Here is a 27,908-nt window from a genome sequence, read left to right as displayed (position 1 = left end):
GCCCTCTGTTGACTTTTAATTGTAGTAAAAGCTTGTAGCTTGTATTTTTGTAAGAGTTGCATGTTTTACCAAGAATGGTACATGTGTGTGCCTGTGTATCTGGGTGCAGAAGTGCACACTGGATCCCTACAGCTGCAGCCTGGTAGCAGAAGGGTGGTTCACCTCTGTCAGCACAGGCAGGAATGCTCTGCACACTCAGCATTTCATAAGAACATGCACACAGCAAGAGTCTCAGTATTAGCCCTATGTGAATCCAGCTGACGCGCTCCCGTGTCGTTATTAATGTATAGACGTCGGCCTCATGCTTGACTCTGTCGTGGAGCAAACCAGCAAGCATTCGGGTCTCGTTAATGGCTGCGGTAATAAGAACTGTGTTATGTCACAAAATCTGTATAAATGATTAGCTGGTCGTTCACAGGAAAAGTATTTTCAAGCACATCTGTGCACAGTTTGAACAAAGGTTTTTAAGTTTGTAAGGCAGGTGGTTTGATTTAAAGGCAAAGAATGCGGTGTTCATGTACAGGTTTTGCAGTTCCAGGATGGAAAACTTGTTTGTTTTTTAACTTTCCAAATCCTACCCTCTCAATCTTGTCGTGCTTTAGAGTAGTTTAGTTCTCCTTTTTCCTTGTTGCCTTTTAACATATGGGGTACACATGGAAGAGAGAATGTTTTCAGCCTGTGCTGCCTGCACGACAGTGCACAAGGCCTCAGTATTTGAAGACCTATCAACTATATTTCTACACAATTACCTAGTGCACCTTTAACAATGATGAAACTGGAGCACTGAACATGTCATTTCTAATACTTCCTGTTTTCTGTCTCTTTCTGTCTTTGCAGAAGAGGTCGACTATGCCAACTTTGGCACCAACACAATAACTCGTAGGAAGAAGGCGGTGGTTGCGCTGCGCAATAATGACGTCAACCGCAAGCGGCCACACATCCGCATTGGGATGCCCCAGGACTTCCGGCCCGTCTCCTCCATCATCGATGTGGACATCCTACCCGAATCCCACCGCCGCGTCCGACTGTATCGCCACGGCTCGGACAAACCGCTGGGCTTCTACATCAGAGATGGGACCAGCGTGCGGGTGACGCCGCACGGGCTCGAGAAGGTCCCGGGCATCTTCATATCTCGGCTGGTGCCCGGGGGGTTGGCTGAGAGCACCGGGCTGCTGGCAGTTAACGATGAGGTGCTGGAGGTGAATGGCATTGAGGTGACTGGGAAGTCCTTGGATCAGGTAACGGATATGATGATCGCCAACAGCCATAACCTGATTGTGACGGTTAAGCCAGTGAACCAGCGCAATAACGTGGTCCGCAGCAGCAGGATCTCCGGGAGCTCGGGCCAGTCGTCTGACAGCAGCGGGTCGACTGGTTACCCGAGTTTGTCGGTGGCCTCAGTGGGGGTGATGTCCTCTGGTGCACACGGGTACCAGGACGACCTGGAGAGCGACGAAGACACCGATATCGTAATTGAGAGCAGCCTCAAACGGCCGTCTCAGAGGTCCAACACTTCCCTAGCGTCTAGTGTGTCTCGCACGCACCAGCAGACGCCAACGACAGCTTCAGGCCCAGCGGCACCGCCAAGCCCTCCCACGCGTCCTTCGTCTGTGGTCTCCACAGCCTCCTTCCACTCCCAGGTGAGCCTCAACGGAGGGTCCCATCACCAACACCAACACAGCAGCCTCAGCTACCAGCTCCACAGAGACCTGAACCTCCAGCAAAACCCACACCAACAGTCCCAGCACCGCCACCACCACGTACAGCCTCCGCATCACAGCAGCAACCCGGCCCTCCGCCACAGCAACGGCAGCCTGCACAAAATCCTCAGCTCCATGAAATCGGACCCACGACACAGTCTCGCACTGCCCAGAGGTGGGGTGGAGGAGGATGGCACCGTCATTACCCTATAATACTTACAACACACACACACACACCCACACTCACAGAGACAGCAACATCCCAACTGCTCAGAGACTAAAACTGGAACACCAGGCCGGATAAATAATGAGCAAGAGCGCGTTTTGTCAGATACTAATTTTGTAACTTCTGTTTGTTTTTACAAGATAATTGATAACAGGAAGTTACAAGCCAGGAAACAAGGAAAATGTATTGTAAATATTCCCGTATTTTTTAAGTCGTCTTTGTCTTACATCGAAAGATTTGTACGTATGTATGTAATAAGCATCAGAACAAACTGTTTTTGGCGAGTCCACTGTAACCTAGAGTTCTGACTGTGCCTACAGCCTAATATCTTTTGTTAGTGACCACTTTTATTAAGATCCTCTTCATTCTTATTACTGGGACCAACTTGGGGTTGCTTATGGATGTTTTTAAAGAGTAAATCTATATTTCTTATATTCTGATAAAATGCTGTGTAGAGTATGATTTTTTTTTTAATAGTTCTTTTATGCCTTGATGATTGTGATCAAATCCTTGTATCTGTTCCAATAAATTATTCTAAGTCTCACAATTTTGCGAAGTGTTAAATGACATTGTATGATAAATGTGGATTTTTTTCTGGTTTCTATCAAAGTAAACTGAAAATGATAAAATAGACATTTAAGGGGGAGCTTTTGGAAACACTACCTGACAGTTTTCACTATTTTCTATTTGTTGATTAATTACGATAAACAGCAGACTGATCAACTGTAAAAAAAACAAAAAAAAATTTAAAGAATTGTTGGTTGGGTCAAACGGTTAAAAGTTATGTTGTTTCCCTGACAGACAAACATCTGTGTGATTCAATTTGTCTTTGTTTAAACTCATTTGACATCCTCAGTTTAGCCACTTAGTCGCTTAGTTGTGTGGGCTTAAGTCAGCCATTAAATGATTTATTTCACCAGAGAAAGGCTTTGTCTGCTTAAGACACAGTAGATGCAGCTTTAGTAGAAAAAGAGAGTTCAAACAAAGACGCCGTGACGACCAGAGATATTTCCAGATCAGCTTTAAATGTGGGGTTTTGGGAGGAGGACTATATTAAACAACACCAAAACATCTAGTTATGGTTTCAGCATATCGGAGCCAAAAGTCAGAGACTCTTCAGTGACTCAGTTGACAAAGTAGGTAATCACAGCAGAGGCCAACATCCTACTTTCTTCCCTAACAGCAGCATCTGTAGACGAGGAATGCATACCCACAAAACACGTCGTATGGGGCGTGAGATTACTGGCAGTGTTATTGCACTTCTGCAGCATCAGTAAAACCCTGATGATGCTGACAACCTCATTACTTACAGCAAACCGGGTGAAACCGCACACTGTTTACTGATAACATGAGCATTCAAAGATGATGAACAATTAAGAGCATTGTTGATTGTCACTTTCACCTCACTCCAGGCGTGTAAATCTGCAGCTCGGCGCAACAAGCCCGTGCCTGTCGGAGGCAGCTGTCGGGCTGAAGGGAAGTGGGCAGGACGCATCACGAAATAATGTGCCGCAGACATCACGGAGGGGGAGATGGACTGACTGAAGGTTGAATTCCTCTTTCCAGATCCAACCAGTCTTTATCAACCCCTGGCTGTGCACCACAGCTGATAGATTCAACATAGGGTTGTGGCAGGAATGCAGCTGTGTTCTGGGTCAGGAGGCCCTCTAAGCAGCAGCTTTCACCTCTTTGCTAATGAATGTAGATCTGTTGTGTTTACTCAAGATGGCTCAAACAGCTAATAGATCACTGACCCCACCGCTAGTGTGTTTTGGCTGGAGTCGGCGCCATTGATCAGCAGATTTGACCCAAACCCTGCAAATGTTATGCGATCAGTAGTTGCTAGCAGGGCCTTAAACGCAATCCTATTCTACCTACATATGGATGATTGAGTTCATATCAGCGGAGGATGTGCACATGCTTCAGATCTTTGGAGTTCAAATAGTTTCAGCACTGATGTGTGACAGATGCTCAGCTGGCAGTTTTGAGATTCAAGTGTAGACTGATTAAAGCTTGCAACTTCTAAAAAAGATCATATAATTCAAAGTAAAATAAATAAATGAAATTCAATTGTTTATGTGCAAAAAACGGATATGTTTCTAAAAGCACATTTTATATCAAAAGGAATCCATCACTACATCTTCACTCCAAATAAACTGATGTGATCTGAGATGCAGATCTTCTTGTCTTTTTTTTTTAACTTTTTTAAACAATGCCAGTTAATACCTCTGCTGCATCAGGCAGACCACTGAGGTCCACTGTCATGCAGTGACTCTGGTTGCCATCTGCTGGCTGCTGTTGCAATGACATGATGTCTCATGAAAGGTACAACGCAGACTGCAAAATACCGACATGTGCATTTTGTAATTTATAGGACAAAATGTTGTTGTTTTTTTCAGCAGTCATCACTGATGTTTGGTGTTTTGTAATTTTATATATGACAGGACTTTCCACAAACTTTCAGAAAGATCACCAAAATGCGGTGTCTTTTTCGTTCAAATGTAATTTGTTTTCTCTTTTGACACCCTATTATCAGCTATTACCCTGTTCACCCATTTATTACAACTTTACTTCAAGCCCATTTTTGATCAAACATCCCTATTAAAGATTCATATCACAGTGTTTGCGCTTTTCTCTCTGTCCTTGACATGCTTTAGAGTTTGGAAATATGTTTTATGTTTCGTTTTTGTACTTCAGTCATATATGTACTCAACGCTCAGTACAGTAAACTGGAGAGTGAAAGAAAGTGAAAGGGTCTTCAACTTTCACTGCACGCTGCGCTATTTCTGACCCTCACGAGCCACCATCGGCTGCACAACACACGTGATCCGGTCATTTGACAGGGCAAAACACGGCAGTAGCTCGGAAAGACAGGCGACATGGACCATCACCGAGTGGACAGGGTGGGCCTGCTGTCTCCCTTGGAGGAGTCCAGCGCTGAGATAAGCCGAGACAGCGGCATTGTCTCCCAAAGTGCGAGCAGTCTGTCCATGGTGAGCGATATCCTCAGCAGCGGGACCGTGTCGCAGAGCCCCAGCTTTGGCGCAGCGGCTAACGTTCTGTCTCAGAGCCCGAGTCTCAACGAAGCAGCAGCAGCAGCAGAACCAGGGACAGCCGACCAGAACCACTCAGAGCTGGACGAGGAGGTCCTGAGACACACCGCCCTCAGCTACTCCTCCTACATCAGGGCGACAGCCGGGGAAGAGGTTTGTTGTGTTCATGGCTGTCGGACACGAAGCCACGTAGAGCACCGCACGCACTAGCTAGCTAAGTCAACGCTAGCGTGTTTACGAGGTAGCTGTAGCGTAGCACACACTTGTATTACTGCAATATACACGAGTAATGGTACAGTTCAAGAAACGGGCACTGCAGTTTTTCTCGACCAACGGCATAAGATAAGTGGTTGCTAAGCGACACTAAGGCGGTGACGTGACTGGCTAGCCGCCACTGGATCCAGCTGTGACGGCGTCTGAGCTAGAAGTCACTGTTTTACAAGAAGTGTCAGGTCGTGACTATGAAGTGACTAGTGTACACTTTACACTTTGTTGTTATTGTACACGTTGTAAAACTTAGAAAGAGCTAACTAAATAAATGGTAAATCGGTAGTTGATTTAACTTAGTAAATAGTTATTTCACTGTTAACAAGCAATACTGAGTAGTCCCCTGTAAACATCTTTATAAACCTTTGCAATTGTTTGATAAATGGTTTATAAAGCATTACATTGTTTGGTAAGAGTGAAATAACTATAACCATAAGTTTAATTGACCATAATGATTTTAAAGATTATAAAGTGTTACTTGACAGTAAGAATTAGAATAACTTAATGTCCAACTGGAGCAGGAAAACTGTCTCTGGTCTCTTGCAGGAACAGCCAAACACAAACATGTCCACAGGATTAAAGGTGCACTATGTAGTTTTGGGGAAGAAATGTGAGTCAGAAGAGAAAGCTTCTTTTATGTCTAAACAAACTAAATAAACTACGTGTCTTTGTTTTCAAAACTGAATAAATCAAATAAACACACTAACCTCAAGGGACAACAAACTTTCTTACTGTTTTCATTTGTTTGTGTGTGGCGGACCCTGCCGCATTTCTAGCTTCAAACAGTGTTCTGGGGACTTTATTTTCCTCTGAGAACAGGTCCTTTTGATAAGTTATGGTAAAATATTGGTGTTGCTTTTTTAAAAAAGAAAAACAAGACACATCAATAAAACAAAGCTCTCTTAACTGTACAACAGTCATGCATTCGTACCCATAGTGTTCATCTTACAATCTCATATTTAGATCTACCTTGACCACATTAATTGCATGTGGCATAAACGAGCCATGTATGTCTTTCTTTTACGTTGGAGTCTTAAGTCCTTCACCAGATTTACCGTCATTTTAACATTCTAAGCACCATAACAGTAACTCTCATACATTCATAAAACTAAAACACAGTTTTCCAAGTAGTTCAGTTTATTATTCATGAGGAATACCACTCAGCCTGTGAAAGCAATTGTATATTGCTTTCTGTGGTTTAGGAGGAACATGATTTGGTTCTATCTGGTAGAAGTACATGCATAGACTGTATAATAATAATGATGCCCAAGTAAGGTCTTGTGACTTCAAAGTCATTAATGCCTCAAGACTGACTGAATGCAAGTCATGTGACAAGACTCCGCGCCCCTCGTTTTCTGCCTCACAACTGTACAAACTACAGTCAGGTATTTCTAAATTAATCTTACTATTCCAGACACCAACAAGATGCTTTCAACTTAGGCCAATTATTGTCTTATTTTGTAGAAACTGGCTTAATTTCATAAGCTTTACTCATGGTGGCTGACTGACCAGATTGCTGTCACTCCTCCACCAATTTATAAAGAAGCTGAGCTAGCTTGCTGGCCTTGTGGGAAGACAAAGGCCCCAGTGTTTTGGCCCTGTGATTCCGGCTGACCCTTTTTCAAACAATTTGATGAATTCCAGTTGTTGCCGCGTGTTTTCAACTTGATTTGATGCGCATAGAAACATACAAGTCCTAAGCTGGCTCCATGCATTTGATGCAGCATTGGTGTGTACATAATAAAGACGTGTGTAATGTTCTAACAGCCTTTTTAATGGTTTCTCCTGCAGATCCTGTGTTTGGAGAAGAGCTTAGACGAGATGCTGACAAGAGTAGATGAGTTTGTTGGAATGCTGGATATGGTAAGCTAAGTTACACGTTAAATTATGTAGTTTTTACTGAATTATATGCACACTTGTCTCACATCCTTTTGTGTTTTTCCCCCCAGATCCGTAATGATACCTCCCAGATAGTGAATGAAAACCTACCTCAAATCCAGCAGAAGTCCGATGAAATGAGACAGATATACAGAAGAATCGATAAGTTAGAGGTAAATGATCATTTTAACTGTACAACTTTACTACCACTTTACACAAAATATTTAGTGTGGTGTTTTTGTCATGTTTCCTTGATCCAGTAAATGGTATCTTGTCTCCTAAGCAAATTCAGGGATTCTAAAATGAATATGATATGAAACCTGTGTTTTACCCAGATGTGATCAGGATCTGTGTGCAGATGTCTTCTTTATTAGTTGACAGTTTTAATTTCTCACAGGGCGAGTACGCACTGGTTAAGGTGTGAAATATGTTCCTGTTTTCAAGTCTGAATAGTTTACACACCCACTGAGTCACTGAGGATGATACAACCCAAAACATAAAAAAAGAAGTGAGGAAAGTTTTGTCTTTCACATGGAGTTTGTCTTGTCCATTTCCCCTTTTGTAGAGCTGTTACATTCACAAATAATTGTCACCAAATACTTCAGCAATATAATATTTCTCTATTAATAATATAATTACTTAATAACATTTAGTTTTCTTGGACATTTTTCAGTTCAGTTATTTCAAACACCTGCCTCTTTTTCAAGAAAGATTAAGGTAAAAGGATTTCAAATACATTGAATTATAGAGTAAATCCCGAAACTAGGTTAGCATTTTTGCACTTCTGGTTCTCTTGTCCTAAGGTCACTGTTTGTTTTTTTTCCCAGGTTTGTTTTTTTTTTTTTTCCCCCCCCAGCTGTACCTGAAATAAGGTCTGTTGAGTAATACCGAACATTTGAATTATAAAAAAGGGAGTTGCTGACAAGTTGCTAAGTGAAACTATAGTAGTTGATCAGGACATTAAACATCATTATGCCAAACGCAGAGACTTGTGTACTTTACTGGTGTAAACCATTCTAACTCTAAATTTCCAGCTTGTGGATTGATCAATTTAAAGTGTACAATGTATACAGTATAGTGGTGGTGACATTGAATTCATGCAACCACGATGCAGTTCGTTTATGGCCCAACATGAGCATTTTACTTCTGGCGATTGGATTTATGCTTTGGAAACCACAAAAGTGGTGTTCATTTGTCAAGATTCTCTTGCTGTATGTGTAAGTGACAAAAAATAACGCTTATTTTGTGCAGTAATCAAAAATTCAAAAGCTTGTCATGGAGGGAACTAAGGCATTGCAACAAATAATGTTGGAAAGAATCTCAATATCTTCATTTTTTTTCTGGTAATATTCTTTGCGTCTGCAGGCCTTTGTAAAGATGGTGGGAGCCAATGTCAACGCGATGGAGGAGCAGGTCACACAGGCGGAGGGAGAACTAGGAACACTACCCGGTGCTTTCAAGAAGATCCTCCGCACGATGAGCGTCCCAGGCTTCTTAAACGTGAGTGCTCCATCAGACATTTGCTACATTTTTTGTTATACATTGTCAGTGTGATTGCTCGGTAACTAGGAATCGTCATTAACAATCATGAAATAACAAGTGTGTTGTTGTTGTTGCTATCGGATATAAGAATATATTTTGCATCCCTTCGCTCACAGAAACCCGCCAGCCCAAGAAGACCAGCACCACGACAGCGCCAAGATATCCCCAGCGTGTTCCGGACAGATGATTATTTCACATCACAGCCAGAGCAGTGACACACAAGAACATTTAACACATAACTTGGTTCTAACCTCAGAGGCCTGTTGAGTGAATCTGTAGAGACAACTTTTACTGCCATGCACTGCAGGAGGATCTATTGGTGCGGTGGCCTCAACAAAGCAATAGTAGCCTTTCTGAACAAGTCACTGGAAGTCGAGTGCGCAAGGACATTCTGCATTTAAGAGTGTCGTTTTCATGGCAGCAACAAGCACTGAACTGTGTAGCAAAATGATTTTAAAAGTGCCTAAATGGGTCTTATTTCTGCCAGTCTTGTTTTCACTATTTGTGAAGAGAAACAATGTCAGATCCCTGTTGCCAATAGGACACTCGAAAAGAAGGTACAATAGGAGGAGCTGTAATGATCTTAAGATGTACTACGTGATGAATTAACCCAGCTTTTTTTATAAATTACATTCCTGTTCCTGGTGTTTGTAAAGACCTGCACGCTGTTATGAGTTAATCTGTATTTCTTATGTCTTATCACTTTGCCCAAGCAATATTGGTCTCATCCAGTAAAGCATTTATTGTCTTCCATTTCAAAATATTCACTTTACTGCTAGTCTGACATTACTGGCTATGGATGACAGTTGCCTCATTGATGTGGGGCTCCATCTTTGATGGCACCTTTTCAATAAAAGCACACTATAGATGATTTGTGTTAGTCTCTCGAGTCAGGCTGTCTGATGAATCAAAGTTTGGGCCGGCTGTGACTGAGTGGTGAAACAGTAAGGTAGAGATGGGATGTGGCCCTTACACCTCCAACAAGGGTCTTCCCAGCTGTGATTCATTATTTGCCAAAATAGTTAGAAATAAAGGTGTTCTTTTTTATAGATTGATTTTTCTTATATGTTTTTAAAGGAATCATAAAGATTTTTTGAGACAATTTCTTCGTTGCATGTCCCGTTACTATTTGTTTTTTTTTTATTTTCTCAGGGCCGGCCCCTGACAAGAACACTCCACGCATGTGTTTAAGGCAACAAACACGGGGAGGGGCCACACAATCATTGTGCTTCCTGTGTTATTCGCTCCTCATGCTCTGTACGATGTTAAATCACTTCAAGTACTCAGTGTACAGCAATGGTGACCAAACAGCATTGAGGATAACGCTGCGTCACCCTTTTGTTTTTATGGAGCTGTGCCATTCTGTTCTGAGTTAATGCAGGGAAAGATCTTCATTTGTAACTACTTGTAGTTAGCAACATTTTTAATCATTTATGTTTAACACCTGACATTAAATGAAGACGTTGTCCCACATAGTTTCAGGCTAACCATTTGCTTTCAGTTATTACAGTAAAGTTTTATCTTTGTGGATCACATTTGGAAATATTGGATATATATGGATAATTAATAGGCCTGGGAGATACATATAACATACCTATGTAATGTCTATGTTTAAAGACAATAAATAATCTAGTGTATTATCTATTCATAAGCATCATCATTTGTTGTTAGCCATATTCACTGTGCTGTCTCTGTTCCCTCAATCTTGGCCATAGCTTCAGTTTAGTTATCTGAAGGATATCATGAGGCCTATCACTCTTCTCCTCTTGACACCCGTTATTCAGGCATCGTCGCGGTATTCAGCCTACTCATCACACCTCCTTTTGCTTGTATTGAAAGCCAACCATCCGTGTTGGTCAGTGTCGGTCTTGCCAGGGAGAACAGCGCTCCTGACAGGCTGTACTCAGGGCCGCAGATACTCTGTCCACACTGATGGCCTTCATTGGTCAGTTTGCAAGTGACGTCACAGTTTCGTCCTGTCTCGGAGGAAGCGGGAACCCTATTCAGCCTCGAGCTGACTGGATCTGTCTCCACGCTGGTTTGCTGTCTGATTGAAAAAGTAAGCTAAAACTTACAGACACGGTAAAGTACTGTTTCTAAGCGAAGCGCATCTCGACAACAACGGCCCAAACTGTGGCGACACGGTTTTGTCGAGACGAGCAGTTGACGGTTAACGGAGCGTTTCCGGGGAGAGCCAGTGGAGCGGTGCGCTAATGCTAACGTTAGCCTTAAGTTCGTATCGTTTTAGTTTATGGCGTCGGGTCCCGTTGTTGAACAGAGCACACGGGTTAGTTTGGCATTCAACGCTGGCTGGAGTGGCCAAGCCAACATCCCCAAGTCCCGTTCTAGCTCGGATGTGACTTGCGCTGGATGTGATTTTTTTAAAATTATTATTATTATCAACCGAGCTTCATGACTTTTGGCTAACGTTATGTTACAATTCAAGAGGTCCTGTCAAGTCATTGTGCGATATGCTAGTTCATAATACAAATTAAGCGATCTAAGTTTGTATTCGTGTTGTTGTCATTGGATCAATTGTACTTTTCGTTACAATCAACAGCAGCAATGCACGACTACTTTCCTTTAACATAGCTGTTTCTTCGCATACACAGTGTTTTATCCGAGAACAGGAGAGACCGCTAACAAAATATAGTAACTGCAGTAGTTAAGCTAACTTTTTGTTCAACATGTGGGTGGTCTGGTCGTGGGACAGCCTTCATAGAGAACCTACCGTCAAATCTGTCATAGACTGGGGAGGGTTTCTCCATAGTTTCAATAGTGCCTGTATGAAAATGCAACTGGAATAATCTGAGATTGTGTGTGAAGGCTGTGAAGCTTGACAAAATGATGCAGTCATGTTGATTTGTTCTGGTCTCATATTTTAATCCATATCAGCACTCAGTTCTGTTTTCCGACCTGTAATTATAAATTTGCAGTGTGAGTGCAGTAAATGTAGGGTCACAGTGTATTATGAGGGTTACGGCAGAATAGACCAGTAAGAAGTAGTGGTAGAAATTTAAGAGATTGCTTTTTGCATCTCCATTTACACAAATTCATGTGGGTTTTTTATTTATGGATTATATTAAAATGGGCCAAGACTTTCAATCAGAGCTTTTACTTGTTATCAGAAGTTGTTATGATTGTTTAAGTAACCGAATGTCTTTTAAAGTTCACACTTTCCTTTTCAGTAGCTCATTACTTGATGAAAATGTTGATTTCCCTCCTTGATCCATAGTAGGGCATAGTAACAGTCATATGTGACTCTTTTGACAGATATTTCCATATATGAGAATGATCATTTTAGCATCACAATATTCCCCTTTCATAGAGAAAAATGTATGATGATGAGACATTTGTTGGGGTCTGCAACAAACAAAAATGTTTTCTCACATCTGGAGAACAATTTTTGTAGGCCAGGACATCTCTGCAGCACTCCAGTTTTAGTGTTGTTTGTGACCCTTTTGTCAAAAAATGGTAACTTTTTTGCACTTAGCCATATTTCACATTTGATTATACTGCAGATCATTGTGCGACCCTGTTCCATGTCTAGTATTTATTTCATAGGATCATTTCTCAGTTACTTTTACATATATGGTGTGTTTTATAAAGTGTGTCTGAATGCTAATGATGCCACTCTTCTCTGTCATAGATCAAAAACTTAACACATGGCTTGCCACAAAGAAATATGGCAAAACATTGGAGAGGGCTTTGTCCAAGAATATTACTGCCGGTTTGACAATACCAACAGGATGGAACTGGGTAACCTATATGTAAGTTTGTTCAGTCAATTGAATAATTATTTAGATGGTGTCACACGGTAAAACATCAAAATGTGATGTTAGTGCTTTCGAGCCAAATTCCATCACACGTGACACAGCTGAAGTTACTGTTGAGAATGCTATGATGCAATGATAAAAGAAAAGTGTTGTGCGCTTGCATTTGATGTAAACCTTTTTCTCGCCATTTAGTCTCCTGAAGCCTGTTTGACATGGGAAGGATCACCTTATCAAGGGAGGGAAGCCATTGCTAACAAATTAGCAGTAAGTATTGGTTTATATTAATGACATTTCTCAAAAAAGTTTGGAAAAAGGAGACCGCATAAACAAGCAAATGGTAAATAAGGAAAAAAGGAGCAGAGCCAATCACTTGAAGCTTGTAGTCCAAAGTTCTTTTTGTATGTTTATTTGTGTATATTCCATTAATACTATTGTTTCCAACCCATCTCCATCCAGAGTCTGCCTTTCAAGACTATTAAGCACATTATCACAGATCAAGACTTCCAGCCCACGATAGACGGCTGTATCCTCATCATGGTGTTTGGACAGTTAAAGGTAACTTCATACATTGTTGTTGATAACCATGATTCTGCACTTGTAGTTGATAATCATGATTCTGCACTTTGATAACCATGATTCTGCACTTGTTGTTGATAATCATGATTCTGCACTTTGATAACCATGATTCTGCACTTGTTGTTGATAATCATGATTCTGCACTTTGATAACCATGATTCTGCACCTCGGGCCTGTATCAAGACAATTAAATTTTTGTTATTTATAGACTGCAGGCACTTTTGGTAGCATGGATTAAATTTCTCCGTCGCTACAACGGATTTCCGTCATTCAAATGCCACAGAGGCAACTTATGAGATCAATAAAGTCCAGAGGAGAACAAGTGTTGGCTGATATTTATTGAGAACTCGTTTGACACGGAGAGTCTCCTGTTGTGTGCTACATGTGTGAAATAACAACTATAGTCTGGACTTTGTCTGGAGTGTAGCTGTGTGTTAACTCGCCATCAGACTGACAAGGCTGGAAAAGTTGCTGTTTGTATGATATATTTTTCTGTTAAACAATAAGAGGCTCACTTCAAACAATATTATTAATAACGATAATAATTAATTATAATGATGATGAGAAGAAGAAGTAGAAAAATAGCGTACTGAAAAGTTCTGTAGATGGTTGATTAGTAAAACTTGAGAGAAGCTTGGCAAAAAAAAGGCACAGTTTGATTTTAAATTAAATTGAAAATTACATTGAAAAGACAAAAGACATTTTAAGTGTGAACAGAACAGCTGTTCAGATCATCCTCCTGTAAAACACTGTTGGTCATATATTTAAACTTGATGTCTGCATTAGGGAACATGGTGTGGGGTGAGGCTGTAAATCGTATTTTTTTTAGCACGTGTCAAGTAACGTGCCCTGTAACATGTTTCACAAATTACAAATTGGGAATATGACTTGGCTACAGCTCGAAAAAACATTTCAGTCAAAAGATTTTTATTTTATTTTTTTTGCTTAATCCATGTGGTAGTGATCAGATTTTTGTGTCCAGATACGGAAAGGATGTAGGCATCAGTCACTCACTGTGTTTTGTGGTGACACAACTGGCTGGCATGAGAAACAAAAAATCCTTCATCTTGCCCTCCAAACAATCATGCTGTCAAGTTGCAAAGCAGACAGTTTATTTTAGTGTGGCTGTCCTCAGTTGTGGTTGTCTTATTTGAGCAGCCAGAGCTTCTACACTGAGACACATTTGTATAAATCCAAATTTGTATCACATTTCAAACCACCTCCAGATGTGGCTAGCATCCAATTAGCAAAAAAAAATTTTTTTTTGCAGTCTAGACCTCCTAAAATTCATATTATTATAATCTGGATATGCTAAAACATGGATTTGGGCTAGCATTCTGAACAAGGTTCTGGTCTGGTTTACCTGGTTCCACTGAGCCAAACATTGAGTATCGCGGATAACTGGTATCTGGAAATTTGGCCTGTAAACCATGGGTTGTCAGCCAAAAAGGCGGTATAGTCACAAGCAACATCATCAGAACCATGAATTAAGTACTTAATATAAAATAAGATAAAATTCAGCTAAAGATATAGCTTAAAGTGATATTGGTGAAATGTATACAGTTGGGTTATGAGAACGGTATAAGATGCTGCCGAAACACTAGTGATAATTTGAAGCAAGACTTTGTCTGATGGTGAATAAAGCTGTTGTGAAAATGTAATTCTACTGAACAATTTAAAGTAGTGTTAGAGAGAAGAGCAAGGAGAAAGGAAATAAATGAATGCCTGATGAGGTCTGTTTGACCAAGATTTTGCATTTATACTCACTGGGGCTGACTAGCAGAAAGTTGATTATCTTACTCTTAAAAGACAGCTGAAGGTATTTAGTACCATGGTATGGTAAAAGTTTAACTCTTGGTGATGTATGCCTTTTATTTTTTTTGTAACAGGTAGATGACGATCCACCAATGGCCTTTCATCAAGTGTTTATGCTGAAGGGCCAAAACTGCGAATGGGCCTGCACAAATGACGTGTTCCGGTTGGGGATCCACAACATACCAGTGTAGCCAGTTGGATCTGTTGGCTCACACACATCGACATCCAGCTCTGACTCCGGTCAAACTGTGGTTATGCGGTCATTAAAAACACATGGAATTAAATGCAAACTTCCTCCATGTTTACATTACATCTATAAGCATACCTTTTGTATCAAAAATATCAAATTACATTGCTGTTCATTAAAAGAATTTATCACACTGAACCATTACGTTTTCCCCTTTCTTTGCCAGACAGCTGTAAGTTTTTTTTTTTTAGTCATTTCTTTCCCTATGACAGAGGGCAGAAGTTAAATGACTGATGAGTAGTAATGGTAAGTTTCAAGTTTCATTTCAGGAAGTGTGTCGAGTTCTTACTATGAAGACAACGTGGTTTGATAATGTATATTGTGTATTATGAGCACTAGAGGCGCTGTACTCCTCTGAGCTTCAGTTCAAGCTTCAGTTAAAATGGTTTAACCAGCAGAGCTACATCTGCATCCACAAGGATCGCGGAGTTTGTGGCTGGATGAACCAAAGTCAATGACACCGACGGTGAAGAAAACGTCTGAGGAAATGGATGTAATGAATGTAAATGGTCATTCTGATCATCGTAAAGAATCGGTGAGCAGCTTCAATTCAGCTAACGCTAGCTAGTGTGTGAATGATAAGCCAAAGTCATATTAAGCCTTGTCGGTGTAGCCGACAGTCGTCAGGTTAAATACATGTGTTTCTGCTTCGATTTGTACAACTGCCATTTTAGGCTTTATGTTAATAACAAGGTTATTGGAAATAACGGGTGATCGTTACGTGTTTTATCTGTAAACGCTGGCCCATGTTGTCTGTTGGTGTAAGCTAACTGTCAGTGACGATGTACGGAGTTTGACGGATTCAACGCAACCACAGAGGGGGAACCTGTTAAAATGTGTCAAATCTAATGTGGAAGTGTGACAAGACCATCTCTAAAATGACTTATAACCAACAAATAAGTTTTATAGTAGACGTTTAAATGCGGTATGTCCTTTGTTTTGGAAGTTGTGAGAAAGCACGCATGCGCATTGAATGCGCCCATTTCGTAATTTAAAAGGCACGGTTGGCCGCGATAGTCTATAGCTGAAATAAATAAAGCAAATGAAACAACCACCCGGTTAGAATACAGTATTTGACGTGGAAATATGTGTACTCACTTCCCGGTGTCTTTTTTTTTTTTTTTTTTTATAGAATGGCTTCAGAGACAAAGACTGCAGAAATGGTTCAGAGACAGAGGACGAACCTTTGCTCCGGGAAAACCTCCGGCGGTTTGTCATCTTCCCCGTGCAGTACCCCGACATCTGGAAGATGTACAAGCAGGCCCAGGCCTCTTTCTGGACGGTGGAGGAGGTGGGTGTCAGGGTGGCTCTACCCAGTATCAGTCTATTCAACACGGGTGAAGTAACAAACAAACAAACAAAAAAGATATGAAATGATATACTGATTCCCACAAACACTATGTATAGGATAACAGTTACAACATAAAGGATCACTGTCATCCCCCACAGTCCATCATCATTGATAAAACATGATCAATCCATATAAACAGACTGGTGTGCTGTCGGTGTCACTTTCAGGTGGATCTGTCCAAAGACTTGGCACACTGGGAACGCTTGAAGTCGGAGGAGAAGCACTTCATCTCGCACATCTTAGCCTTCTTCGCAGCAAGCGACGGCATCGTCAACGAGAACCTGGTGAGAAGGAACCAGAGGGCCACTCAGCTGTCGTACCTGTTTTTTGTATCATATATTTCTCTGAAAAGATGCTACATTGTAAAGCATGACCCAGTAAAGTCTGGCTTGGCTTCAGTTTCAACTCTGTGATGGCTGAGGGATTGTTTTTGTGTTTGTGTCTCATCCGACAGGTGCAGAGGTTCTGCCAGGAAGTACAAGTCCCCGAAGCGCGCTCCTTCTACAGCTTCCAGATCCTTATAGAGACGGTTCATTCAGAGATGTACAGCATGCTCATCAACACGTACATCAGGGACCTGAAGCAGAGGTTAGTTAGCTAGTTGGGGGGTTTTCTTGGTCAGGTGCTCTCTTGTTCCATGAAACTGGCCTCATTGCTTTGGATTGTAATCGTTACATGGTAAAATATGATGTGTCTCAGCCTCATTGCCTTTGGAGCAACCGCATAACCATTTAAGATAAAATTTTTTTGTAAAGCTAACTGTAAGACTCGCACCTGTTCATCACGGGTGAAGTCTGCACCACTTTGTGGTGATTTCTGTTGCATTCCCCTCTTTGATGCAGCCACGATGTTCAGACGAGGAAGACAACAATTTCAGGGCCTCTTCTAAAGAAAATATTCAAACTCCATGTTTTATCTTTATACATGTATTTTTGCTGTGTTCATTTTACACTCTTCCTACTCTTTACACCCACTGACTTGAGATAGATATTTATAGATTTGTTTGTCATCTGTGTTTTTCCTGTTGACCTGCGATAAACAATAAAAAAAAAAACATGCTAATGTAAGTCACTGTTATTACCTGTGTGTTTCAGGGACTACTTATTTAACGCCATTCAGACTATGCCTTGTGTGAGACGAAAAGCAGACTGGGCACTCCAGTGGATAAACGACAGCAAATCCACGTTTGGTAAGGAAAATACAACACTACAAACCATCATGTTGTAAATCACATAATAATGAGACACCCTCGCTATCTGTGGTTAATAACTTGTTTTGTCACTTGTTACCTTCAGGGGAACGAATTGTGGCTTTTGCAGCAGTGGAGGGCATCTTCTTCTCCGGCTCATTCGCCTCCATCTATTGGCTCAAGAAGAGGGGACTTATGCCAGGCCTCACCTACTCCAACGAGCTGATTAGCAGGGATGAGGTTGGATGAATTTACAAATAGACTGTATGGCCTATAGTTTGCTCATAAACCCTTGCAATGGCGGATTTTCTCTGTTTTTATCTCAACACATACTGTATGCTGACGTGTGTTTTAGGGCCTGCACTGTAACTTCGCCTGCCTGCTGTACAGCTACCTGGTGAAGAAGCCATCGGAGGACCGGGTCAAGGACATCATCACCAAAGCTGTTAGCATTGAGCAGGTCAGGAATTGCTGGAGTGAATATGTTCAACCCAGGCTACTTAGATAATTGTTGTAACAGTTGTAACATACAGTGTGCTGTCAGTTCCATTAGCATGTGGACGATGGCAGTGTTATTTTGGCTCTGTACGCCACCAAAATGGATTTGAAATAAAAAAGCATGTCCTGTCAGGTGAGGCTTTTAGCTGTATTGGTAGAACCGTGCAGGAATTACAAGCAATTCTGTACACATATCCCTCATTTCAGGGTGATTCGGAGCCTTTTTGCTGTCCATCCTCACCAACTCGAGGCCATTTATCAGCTGATTTGTGCACGAACTAATGATGGAATAACCAACACTTGTCCAAAGAACAGGTGCACAGCTAGTTGTCTATTTACTTTTGTTATGTAAAAAAGGCGGACTACAAATTTAAATATCTGAAAATCCAATTTTGTTTGTAAGCACCCTTGCACTAAGGCAAACTGTCCATCATGGTGGTGTACAGCTATGTCTGCTTGTACCTCGCTGTTTACTTTGTCTATATTGTCACCCTTGGTAAGAAATCAAATGTAACTTCACAGTCTATTCCCTTTTGATTATCTTTTCTGATTCTGAAAGACCCAAAATCTTGACACGTCTTACATGTTCTGCACCAACATAAACATGTCATGTTTTGGTGTTGCAGGAGTTTCTGACAGAAGCCTTGCCAGTGGATCTCATAGGAATGAACTGTTGTCTGATGAAGCAGTACATCGAGTTTGTTGCTGACCGGCTTCTCGCCGACCTCGGACTGACCAAGGTAATTCTATTTAAATGATCAGAAATTGGATATAATGCAAGCCACATGGTCATCGCTCATTGATTTGATGCTGCTGTGTTAAAGCAGAGAAGCTCTGGGTTCGAGATCACATCTCGCTATACAAGCCACATTCCTTGCAATTATGTATTCTTTATGTATTTTTGGGGTAAAGATATTTAACTAAATAACATCAAGTTGTGTTGATGAACACTGTTTTAAGTTGACTTTTTCCTGTCTTTAAATCCAAGGTTTACAACGTTGAAAATCCATTTGACTTCATGGAGTCCATTTCACTAGAGGGGAAAACAAACTTCTTCGAGAAGCGAGTAGCAGAGTACCAGAGATTTGGAGTGATGTCGAGCACAATGGACTGTGAATTCACTCTGGATGCAGACTTCTGAAAACTGAAACGACATCCTGTTCCATTATTTGTTACATTCAACGTTTTTATTTAATTTGTTTACACAAGCGGTCTACGAACAGTATAGAGTCTTGTTACAGTACCACAATGAGTTGGTGGTCTACAGGTTAAAGGTTAAAGTATTGTTCCAGCAGATATACAGGTACAACTTATGCAACAGGTATTACCCTTTGATTTAGCCGCAACCAGTATCATCATTACATAGTGAATTACCTCCCACGGTCATCATGGTTACTTTAATTTTTTTTTTTTCACCTCAGTACACTATAAGACAGCTATTCGAACTAAGGTTAAGCTAAATAATGATTGAGGTGCTATGACCTTTATACTGTACCTCATTGGATATTTGAAGATAATATCTACATTATATTTTATTGAGTCTGCAGTTCTGGCTCCTGGCTTAGAATTGTTTTAACATTTTGTAATTTGTAATGTACAATAAAAGATGTTTTGTAAAATGAAAATAATGTCATTATTGCATTTAAAAGGCACATGATGTATTCAGCAGTGTCAGTGTAAAATGTGGGTAACTAGTTATAAACGATAGATAGTGCCACCCCCTAGGAGTAGAAAGAGGGGTAAAGGTGTGGCTGAGATGAATATATTAGTTTAGTTACTCATCTATTATCTGTTAGAATACGGCCCCAAACATGGCCTGAGAATTGATTTGAAACATCGACTAAGGTGCACCAATGATCAAAGTGACAAGCAGTAACAAGACTTGAGACGTGAGAGGATCATAGGGACACACTGCCTGTAATACAACTATAATAATTCTATATTTTTTCTATTGCCATTCAAAAAACATGACCCAATTCCGCACTGTATTGTAGCGTATATACTTTACAGACCTGGGCCCCCTTCATGATCTAAGCGATGGCAACGCTGCAGAAGAGTGAGAGGATCATAGAGGCACACTGCTGCCTGTAATATTCCTATTTTTATGGTAGTGTCTAGCTGCAGGTAATATAACCCTAGATCAAACTACCTCTAGCAAAATATATGGAGGAAGAGATGTTGACAGACATATCTTAAATATAGGGTTTGGGTAGGCTAATAGAGTCAGGGTTTAGGCCATCCCCCCAATCTTAAAAACCAACAAATCCACGAATGGTTATAACACAGTTTTAAGTACGTGGTTTAAGTCAGGCTCAAACCACTCTATCTAGCACTAGTGGTTGGCTTTTAAATAATCACAATAACGTGCTACTTTACACCCTGCGATTTGTAGTTTCACTGAGATTTCTTCCAGCCGTCAGATTAGATTACATTAGCCACTCCTCCGTTAGCATACGGATGCTGGATATGAGCGCTAACAGTTAGCTAGCGTTTTCGCATTTTGGAAAGATGGCTGGGGACTTTCAGGGCTTCGCGCTGGAGAACGCCGAACTGCTGTCCAGCCGTTTGAAGGAAGTCCTGTCTTCGGGGCAAGGATACGTTCGGGCTCAGTTCGGGGTGGATTTGGGTCTGAAGCCCGAGCTGTACCCGACCTGGGTCATCCTGTCCACGGCCGCGGTGGGTCTGCTGCTGCTGCTCGGTCTGTCATGGGCCGCGGTCTGTGGCGGTCTGCTGGTCGGGAAAAAGCGGGGATCCCCGGTCACCCAAGGCAGCTGCGAGCCTGACAAGGCCAGCCTAGCCAAAACTGCCAAGCCAGAGGAGCAAAAGAAGAAGAACAAGAAGAAAACGATTGAAAAGGTATCGTAAACAGCGTTAACGAGCTGTTGAATCACGGTGGGTCAATCAAAACAAGTGCGTTTATTCATTGAAACAGTTAGGTTGATGCCTACGTAAACAGCAGTGTTAACCCAGATAGCGTTAGCTAGTGGTTAGCTAATTTATGCGTTTATCCCCATTGTTATTTTATTAGTTAGCCTATTTGGCTACATCGTATGCGGTGACTTAACAAAAGCTAGCTTAGCGTTACAGCCCACTTTGTTTACACAACAAAATAAGCTATCTAGGGATCATGTGCCCCATTTCCAAATGGACTCAAATAATCCAGTTAACCTTGCTAAATATACAGTGAATTACTGTGTTGGTTACGAAGGGATGCTAGTTTAAGTAGCTGTGTGTATTGCCAGCTTCCAAGTCACAAATGAAAGTAAAACCTAATTGCAAACATCATCTGCAAAACGGTCAAGTTCACACTTAACACATCACATAACACACTGTTCTTATTAAGTGAGGATGGCTTTGTTTCTTTTGCACATCTATTAACGTTAATATCTAGGTAACACAACTTCCGGACTACAGTCCACAGCCGGAAGTCTTCGGGTTCGAACCAATCATGATTAAAAGAAAAAAAAAACACCAAGTGGATCCTTTTTTTATTAGTCTCAGTATTGTAATATGATGTTTCCTTAAAAAAACGCCTAAGTTTGTGGTGCATGGTGCAAGCATGGTAAATCCAGAGATCTTGTAAAGTTTAATCTAGAAATTAAATGTTCCTTAGAGATCCTGCAGATGCAAAATATGAGTGAACAGACTGGAGTGATCATTAACATCCTGTTCACTGCTCATTGTGTCTCTCTGTCCCCCCCCCAGAAGACTCAGTCCAATGGACAGCCGGTTGCCGTCGCTCAGGTGGAAGTTAAAGTGACTGAGGCGGTTTCCAAGCAAGCCCCGCAGATCAAAACTGAGAAGGTAGGTGTGCACAGCTGCCGCCAAAAATAACAGGACCTGAAACTGTTTGTGGTTGTTGGTGGCAAAGCAGCCACTTTTTCTTTTTTTATTATTAAGTGTCTTTGCAGTCTTATTCGACAGTTTTGTCACTCTTGAAATATTTCTGAAACCCCACTGTCGACCTTATTGTGCAACCCACATACTTAACCTCAACATAACTTTTATGTCTCCCTGTCCACAGGTGCACGAGGTGCAGGCCCCGGTGCAGGTGAAGAAGAATAAAAAGAAAGCCAAGACAGACGTGAAACCGGTCCAGAAGGTTTCTACAACTGATGGGAAGGAACCTGATGATGGTGAGTCTCAGCTGTGTCATGGGGAATTTCATAAAGACTTCTCATTTTCAAAGTGACTGTTGCAGTTTCATGCCCCTCATGTTTTTCAGCATTTGAAACCCACTTGTCTGTCGCGTCCTCTGTGGTTCGGCCCCACAGTTTCCTGTTGTAGCCTCGTGTTTAAATTAGCCGAATTTCATCCAACAGCCAACCGTCTCAAATTCTTATTTATCATCGTCTTGCACATAACAAGTATCCTAACCATTTGATGTTGTTTCCTTTTCATTGCCACCAGGTGCGTGGGAGACCAAAGTCAGCAACCGAGAGAAGAAGCAGCAGCGCAGGAAGGACAAGGGCCCAGAGGACTCTGGGGGCCCAGGAGGGGTGGAGACTCCAAAGCCCAACATGGAGGCACCTGTGACCAATACCAAGAAGAACAGAGGAAACAATGGTATATTTAACTAGCAAACATTAGAATGTGCGGAAGAAGTGATCGGATGACTGATCAGCGTTTATTTAACATACAGTCTAGCCAGGGCCAAGCATATATCCTGAGGTGAACATTTGACTTGACTCATGGTATTGCATGTTACTCAAGATATTTTACCATATTTTCTTTCAGAGTCCCTGCATTCAAGAACCACTGGAAAGGGGGATGCGGCCAGTGGAACTGGTAAAGACAAAGTTAATTATTATTTTGTGTGACTGAGATGGGGAAAGTATCGAAATTTAAATGTTTCTTTAGTTATCTTTCTTGATTTGACTAAGTACATCTGTGTTTAAAATCAAAGTAAGATGTACCGTCCATATAAATGTCTCCTTGGGTCTTGTAATTGAAAATAGAACTTTTAAAACGTCTTTAAATCAATAATATTGGACTTAAGGTTTTCACCAGTTGACATAACTGCTAGTGACTCCCTCTCTTCTCCCTTCTCTCAATGGTCTGTCTCCACAGTGTCCTCCACCTGGAGGGAGGAGCCTTCAGTCAATGGTGGAGGCTGGACTGACATCTCCATGAAGATACCGGTGCCGACTGAGGGAACCAGATGGAGTAACGTCCACACGGCTGCACATTACAGACCCCCACCTAAGCGTCAGTCCTGGGCACCAGAGCAACAAGGTTACCACCACGACCACCTTTGCTGAATTGCATTGACGCCACAGTTTAAAATGTGAATATGAATGTGTGAATTTGTGTGCTCTTCACCAGCAGCGTGGGGTGGGATGAAGACCGATCTCAACCCTGTGTCCTACTCCGTGCTGGGCCGAAACGCCACAGGTTGGTACAGCGATTACCTGCCAGCTTTATTTCCAAGTCCCAAGCCAGACCCTACTCCCAGGATGTATAATCACAGCTTCCAGTGTTTAGTTTAGCACTAAGGACTCATTCATTTTTTTCCTCCTCCCTCCCTCTCTCAATCATCCTCTGTCTGTCGTAGACCCGATAGCAAATTCAATGGAGCTGCAGTGGACGAACCCCCCTGTTGCTGATGATGACTGGTCTGGAGTTAGTGAGTATTTCAGCGACCCGTTCCACATAGCACACCTCTCTTATTAACTGCCGGTCGTTTTTTGGAAAAAATATGCAATTTGATTTTAGGAATGCTAGAGTGTCCTTTCCTTTCTGATTTTTAAAGATGGGATGGCAGCAGCGGATCCCAGCTCCGACTGGAACGCCCCAACAGTTTACTGGGGAAACTACGAAGAGCCCCCCGTTTCGGTGAAGCCGGCGCCTCCACCGAAGGAACAGTCTGTCCCCAGCAAGGTCTCGCTGACACTCCTGAAGTCCTGATTAAGAAGTCATTTTCATATTCTGTAGCTTGTGTCTCAATGTCTGTTTTTGTTCTGGCAGGTTTCTGAGGATGACAAGGATGCTGAGGATCCCTCCGGGGGAGCAGCCAAATCCAAGAAGAAGAGGAAAAAGAAGAAGAAAAGTGAGGAGGAGGCTGCATCTGAGGCTCAGGCATGGAAACACAAACACAAAGTTGTCAGATGAATATGTTGCAGAAATGTATTAAATTGCTAAATTAATGTAATTGCATTTGTTTTGTAGACGGCGAACGCAGCGCCTCAAGAGCTTCCTGTGCCAGCCTCCAAAAAGCAGATTCCCAACTTATCTTCCTCTCAGAGTACGTTCCGACAGCTGTGACAATGAATTTGCAATCATGGGAAAAATTCACATAGAGCAAAAAAAAAATGCGCAAAACAGTTTAATACTCCATATTGCATCTCCACTTTTAAACACAGCTGGTTCTAAAAATATCTTTTCTCATGTTTCTGTTTCTTTTTCTTTTATCTATGTGTAGAGAAGCCTGAGCAGATCGTGGAGCCTCCGAAGCCCTCCCAGAAGAAAAAGGTCCGAAGGGAAACATGAAGTCGCATCACAGGTCCACGCAAAGCTTATGCAAATGATTGTTAAATGTGTCACACGCAATAATCACCAGGTACAGGAGTGTCTTTTCAGAGATGCAGCAACGGTTTATCAGTCACAGAAACAAACAAAAAAAAGAAAACAAGCAGCAGATATCACCTGCTTGGCAAAATACAGTGATGAAATGTGGTCCTATGGACTGAAAATCTTAAAACTAATTTGCACTATTTGCTACACTGCAGCCAGAGTGGAGTTTCAGGGGGAGGCGAGCTTGCAGTGGAGGTACATGTTCATGTAATTATTTTCTATGGCATCAAAAGTGTTTCATTTTATTTCCTTTCCGAGAGTGTATGTTTATAACCGTCAACCCAAAAATACAAAACAGAATTTATTTTTTTCATTTTTTGTCATGCAAACATTTCAGTTACAACAGACGGCTAACCTTTTGGCTTCCCAGAGTATTGCACTTTTGTTTTGTTTGCCGCGCTGCTGCCCCGTCACCAATTAGTGAAATGTGTGGGCGCGAGCTGCATGTGAGAGCAGGTCTCAGATCAGCATGGGTTCAGGTCTGTCTCAGTACAACACACTGTATGTACATTGTAAGGACCAAGGACCACTGTAATCATCTCATCTCTCTATACTGGCCATGAAGTGATTGCCCCATGAGTAAGTACATGTAATATATACAAGTGCTAGCAAAATAATTCATTTTCCTCAATATGGCAATTTAAAGCTAAAGCCAATTCCATGGTTATCTTCCAAAACAAGACTTTTTGTAATACACAAACCCCTCTTTGTTTTTCCTAAGACCTTGAATTGTTTCTGAGGTGTGAGGGATGTGACCTCGGAGTTACATCCGGGTAACCTGACCGTTAGTTAGAGCAGAACAATTAGCAAATGTATATTGTTTTGTCAGATATTTCATTTCTTTTATGAGTTTCGATTTAAGTGCAACAGGTAACTCTGCATTGCATTTGCACTCTAATATAAAAACGATTATGATGTGGTCTCTACTAAACAAGCATGCTCCCTCACGTCTGGAGAATCTGATTTTTTTTTAAGGCCTGGCATCTCTGTTTTACCTTCAACAAAATACTGAAGGCTCTACAATGTGGATACTGCACTTTGCGATTTCGATTTGATCAACTGTGATTAATTTGATTAATTCAGCGTAACAGTAAATGCACGCTTAACTGTCTGGACAAACGAACCCAGTTGATTAAACTGTTTTAATTTAAGATGAAAAGAAGCATTTCTCACCCCATTTCTGGCAGTATAGTTGCTCTAGGCCATTGTTGACTGCAGAGATCTTTACAGTGATTAATAACCCTTTCAGTGCACAGATTACATGCAAGTGTTGTGCTAAGATGGGTTTGCCTATTCTTTAAAGTGAGATTTTCCAAAAATCTATTTTCTCTCTCCTTTACAAAGATCGGCGGCTGTGGTCGGGTTGAATTCAGTGTTCTGTACATTGTTAGAAAGTCTAACCGCAGGCCGCCCCTGCAGGGTAATACACCTCTTCACTGCACATCCCTGTGATAGTATGTTCCTTGTATTTATAGTCATGCTAAAATATGGTTAAATACTAACACAAAATCCGCCTGAGCTTCAGAGCTGACGCACTGAAGAGGTGTATTTAGCCAGATTTTTTTTTAAGAACTGTCCCCTCTTCTCTTTTCTGAGTTTGTTTCCTTTCTCCCTCGAGGAGCATTTCATGAACATGGCGTGCTGTGATCGATTTCCAGGGCGAAAAGAGACGAGGAGACACAAAATAGAGAAACGAGAAGAGCCCTGTGACAACTCGCAGCACATTGACAGCTGAAACGTTGTTGTTAGCAAATAAATTATGGATCAAAACATATTTTTTTTCAAATAGGATGTTTAATTTGAAATGTGGTCCCGGACTCGCACTAGGGACTGTAAACAGTTATGTGGAGAGCGTAGTAACTGGTATAAACCACCAGGAGGCACTGTAATGTGAAGTAAAGTAGTGGGCTTATCCCATAAAGCAGTAGCACTGTTGACTGTGTCTTTCTCTGAAATAGACGTGCGTTGATTTTTTTTCTAGAGACTTGATTGTTCCTTCTGCACTCTGTATGATTTTTAAAAAAAAAACAAAAAAAAACATTTCTCTTCCAGTTTTTCTGTGCTCGAAAAAGCCATGCCATATGTACAGATTGTAAGGGCTTTTTCCAGGTTTTCGATTGCGATGTGCAAAAAAAGCTGTATTGAGTTCCTTTTTGATGTCGATGGATTGTTTTTTACTACCTTTTTGCGGAATGTGAAATGTGTAACTCTTTCTCTTTGGTTTGTTACCTGACTTCCAGGATGTATGATGGAGGAGTTTGTTTTTGTTTTATTTTTGTTTGTTTTTTTTTGACAAATTGAGAATGAAGACATACATAGACATATGATATGGAGCAGCTTTAATTCCACATCTAGGTTGGTTTTAAACAGGACACACACACAACTGATGACACATTTATACAAGGAATTTATTTCCATTGCCTTAACCTGTAGGTGTGTAGAAAGTGCATTGGCATCCTTTTTTACAGTTTCCATCCAATTGCAAGTGTTGATGTCAGGAATTAATTTCATCTTGCATGACTTTGATAATAGTACTTGTGTACATGAACTTAAAAAGAATGATCTCTTTGCTTTAACTGTTAGTACTCAGTCCTGGAGTACCACTTGGTGTATATACTGTAATAGCTTTTTTTTTTTTTTTTTAACAAGACAAGTTGCAGCTTTTTTCTGTGGGCATCCAATTCAGCGGACATTAACAGGAGTCTGCTGGTAGGCAAAGAGTCTTAGCGCTTCAAGGTGTTGATCGACTGGTGTCAGTAGACCTGATAGAACAAAACGAGATGTCGCTGTGGCTTCAGGCGCCCGCTTTTTTTTGTTGGGGGGGGTTAATTTTTACTGATGATTAAGATGGAATCAATCAATGTATTTATATACTTCTCTCTAGAACATGATTTGTGATTAAACAAAATGTGAATGGTTTTGTTTAATGAGAGGATACAAATGATATTTCTATGTTTTGTTTGGTAAAAATGAACAATAAATGAGAACTGCTTGATATATTGTCATAGAAATGCAATGTTTTTTTCTTCTTGAGGTTTGGAGCCAGTGCTTAACACAACTTCGAGGCTAATATTTGGTCTATGGATAACTCTGGAGCCATTTTACGTCAGAAAACAGTAGTTTCGTCAGTGGTGGGTAGAGCCTGTTAACGTCCCCAGATGAAACAAGAATGAAAATAACCAAAAGATAAGTATAACAGCGGTGTTTACATTATTAA

General features: G+C 41.2%; 5 protein-coding genes across 8 annotated transcripts in view; all 5 read left to right on the top strand.

Annotated features, from left to right (window-relative positions):
• The window catches only part of pard6gb (par-6 family cell polarity regulator gamma b), a 36,196-nt gene extending 33,723 nt beyond the window's left edge, over window positions 1-2,473 (top strand). For both annotated transcript variants that reach the window (XM_037094177.1, XM_037094178.1), the window contains exon 3: window positions 838-2,473. In XM_037094177.1, coding sequence (XP_036950072.1) covers window positions 838-1,913 — 1,076 coding nt within the window. In that variant the 3' untranslated portion in view covers window positions 1,914-2,473. The remainder of the gene's footprint in view (window positions 1-837) is intronic.
• Window positions 2,474-4,557: 2,084 nt separating this feature from the next.
• On the top strand, window positions 4,558-9,768 carry bloc1s4 (biogenesis of lysosomal organelles complex-1, subunit 4, cappuccino). Its single transcript, XM_037094180.1, has 5 exons — window positions 4,558-5,132; window positions 7,038-7,109; window positions 7,196-7,297; window positions 8,490-8,624; window positions 8,783-9,768. Exons 1-5 carry the CDS (start codon window positions 4,806-4,808, stop codon window positions 8,879-8,881), a joined length of 735 nt encoding a protein of 244 aa, XP_036950075.1. The 5' UTR covers window positions 4,558-4,805; the 3' UTR covers window positions 8,882-9,768.
• A 798-nt stretch (window positions 9,769-10,566) lies between these two features.
• On the top strand, window positions 10,567-15,218 carry LOC119017448 (nuclear transport factor 2-like). The gene is made up of 5 exons (XM_037094181.1): window positions 10,567-10,725; window positions 12,316-12,436; window positions 12,635-12,706; window positions 12,899-12,997; window positions 14,908-15,218. The coding sequence occupies exons 2-5, from the start codon at window positions 12,332-12,334 to the stop codon at window positions 15,022-15,024; spliced, it is 393 nt and encodes a 130-aa protein (XP_036950076.1). The 5' UTR covers window positions 10,567-10,725; window positions 12,316-12,331; the 3' UTR covers window positions 15,025-15,218.
• Window positions 15,219-15,360: 142 nt separating this feature from the next.
• rrm2b (ribonucleotide reductase M2 b) lies at window positions 15,361-19,990 on the top strand. Its single transcript, XM_037094179.1, has 9 exons — window positions 15,361-15,615; window positions 16,213-16,371; window positions 16,599-16,715; window positions 16,886-17,019; window positions 17,526-17,620; window positions 17,727-17,860; window positions 17,976-18,080; window positions 18,745-18,858; window positions 19,107-19,990. Exons 1-9 carry the CDS (start codon window positions 15,535-15,537, stop codon window positions 19,257-19,259), a joined length of 1,092 nt encoding a protein of 363 aa, XP_036950074.1. The 5' UTR covers window positions 15,361-15,534; the 3' UTR covers window positions 19,260-19,990.
• Window positions 19,991-20,156: 166 nt separating this feature from the next.
• mtdha (metadherin a) lies at window positions 20,157-27,696 on the top strand. 3 transcript variants are annotated; one of them, XM_037094176.1, is made up of 12 exons: window positions 20,157-20,974; window positions 21,827-21,922; window positions 22,143-22,254; window positions 22,529-22,684; window positions 22,856-22,906; window positions 23,189-23,353; window positions 23,444-23,512; window positions 23,673-23,744; window positions 23,871-23,998; window positions 24,086-24,196; window positions 24,287-24,362; window positions 24,540-27,696. In XM_037094176.1, exons 1-12 carry the CDS (start codon window positions 20,627-20,629, stop codon window positions 24,605-24,607), a joined length of 1,452 nt encoding a protein of 483 aa, XP_036950071.1. In that variant the 5' UTR covers window positions 20,157-20,626; the 3' UTR covers window positions 24,608-27,696. The 3 variants fall into 3 exon arrangements, with proteins under 3 accessions (XP_036950071.1, XP_036950070.1, XP_036950069.1); XM_037094175.1 differs by having other exon boundaries at window positions 20,313-20,974; window positions 21,824-21,922; window positions 23,447-23,512; XM_037094174.1 differs by having other exon boundaries at window positions 20,313-20,974; window positions 21,824-21,922.
• Window positions 27,697-27,908: the final 212 nt, after the last annotated feature.

The sequence above is a fragment of the Acanthopagrus latus genome, chromosome 3 (genome assembly GCF_904848185.1).
Source record: "Acanthopagrus latus isolate v.2019 chromosome 3, fAcaLat1.1, whole genome shotgun sequence".
In the NCBI taxonomy this organism is placed as follows: Eukaryota; Metazoa; Chordata; class Actinopteri; order Spariformes; family Sparidae; genus Acanthopagrus; species Acanthopagrus latus.
This window is presented reverse-complemented; position numbering and strand designations above follow the sequence as displayed.

Bases quoted from the DNA above. Each gene is read 5' to 3' on its own strand.
- bloc1s4 (XM_037094180.1), top strand. From the start codon at position 4,806: ATGGACCATCACCGAGTGGACAGGGTGGGCCTGCTGTCTCCCTTGGAG. The intron at 5,133-7,037 runs GTTTGTTGTGTT...TTTCTCCTGCAG, and splicing joins GGGCGACAGCCGGGGAAGAG to ATCCTGTGTTTGGAGAAGAG. The intron at 8,625-8,782 runs GTGAGTGCTCCA...CTTCGCTCACAG, and splicing joins GCGTCCCAGGCTTCTTAAAC to AAACCCGCCAGCCCAAGAAG.
- mtdha (XM_037094174.1), top strand. From the start codon at position 20,627: ATGGCTGGGGACTTTCAGGGCTTCGCGCTGGAGAACGCCGAACTGCTG. The intron at 20,975-21,823 runs GTATCGTAAACA...TCCCCCCCCCAG, and splicing joins AGAAGAAAACGATTGAAAAG to AAGACTCAGTCCAATGGACA. The intron at 24,197-24,286 runs GCATGGAAACAC...TTTGTTTTGTAG, and splicing joins AGGCTGCATCTGAGGCTCAG to ACGGCGAACGCAGCGCCTCA.
- rrm2b (XM_037094179.1), top strand. From the start codon at position 15,535: ATGACACCGACGGTGAAGAAAACGTCTGAGGAAATGGATGTAATGAAT. The intron at 16,716-16,885 runs GTGAGAAGGAAC...CTCATCCGACAG, and splicing joins GCATCGTCAACGAGAACCTG to GTGCAGAGGTTCTGCCAGGA. The intron at 17,621-17,726 runs GTAAGGAAAATA...TGTTACCTTCAG, and splicing joins CGACAGCAAATCCACGTTTG to GGGAACGAATTGTGGCTTTT.
- LOC119017448 (XM_037094181.1), top strand. From the start codon at position 12,332: ATGGCTTGCCACAAAGAAATATGGCAAAACATTGGAGAGGGCTTTGTC. The intron at 12,437-12,634 runs GTAAGTTTGTTC...CTCGCCATTTAG, and splicing joins TGGAACTGGGTAACCTATAT to TCTCCTGAAGCCTGTTTGAC. The intron at 12,998-14,907 runs GTAACTTCATAC...TTTTTGTAACAG, and splicing joins TGGTGTTTGGACAGTTAAAG to GTAGATGACGATCCACCAAT.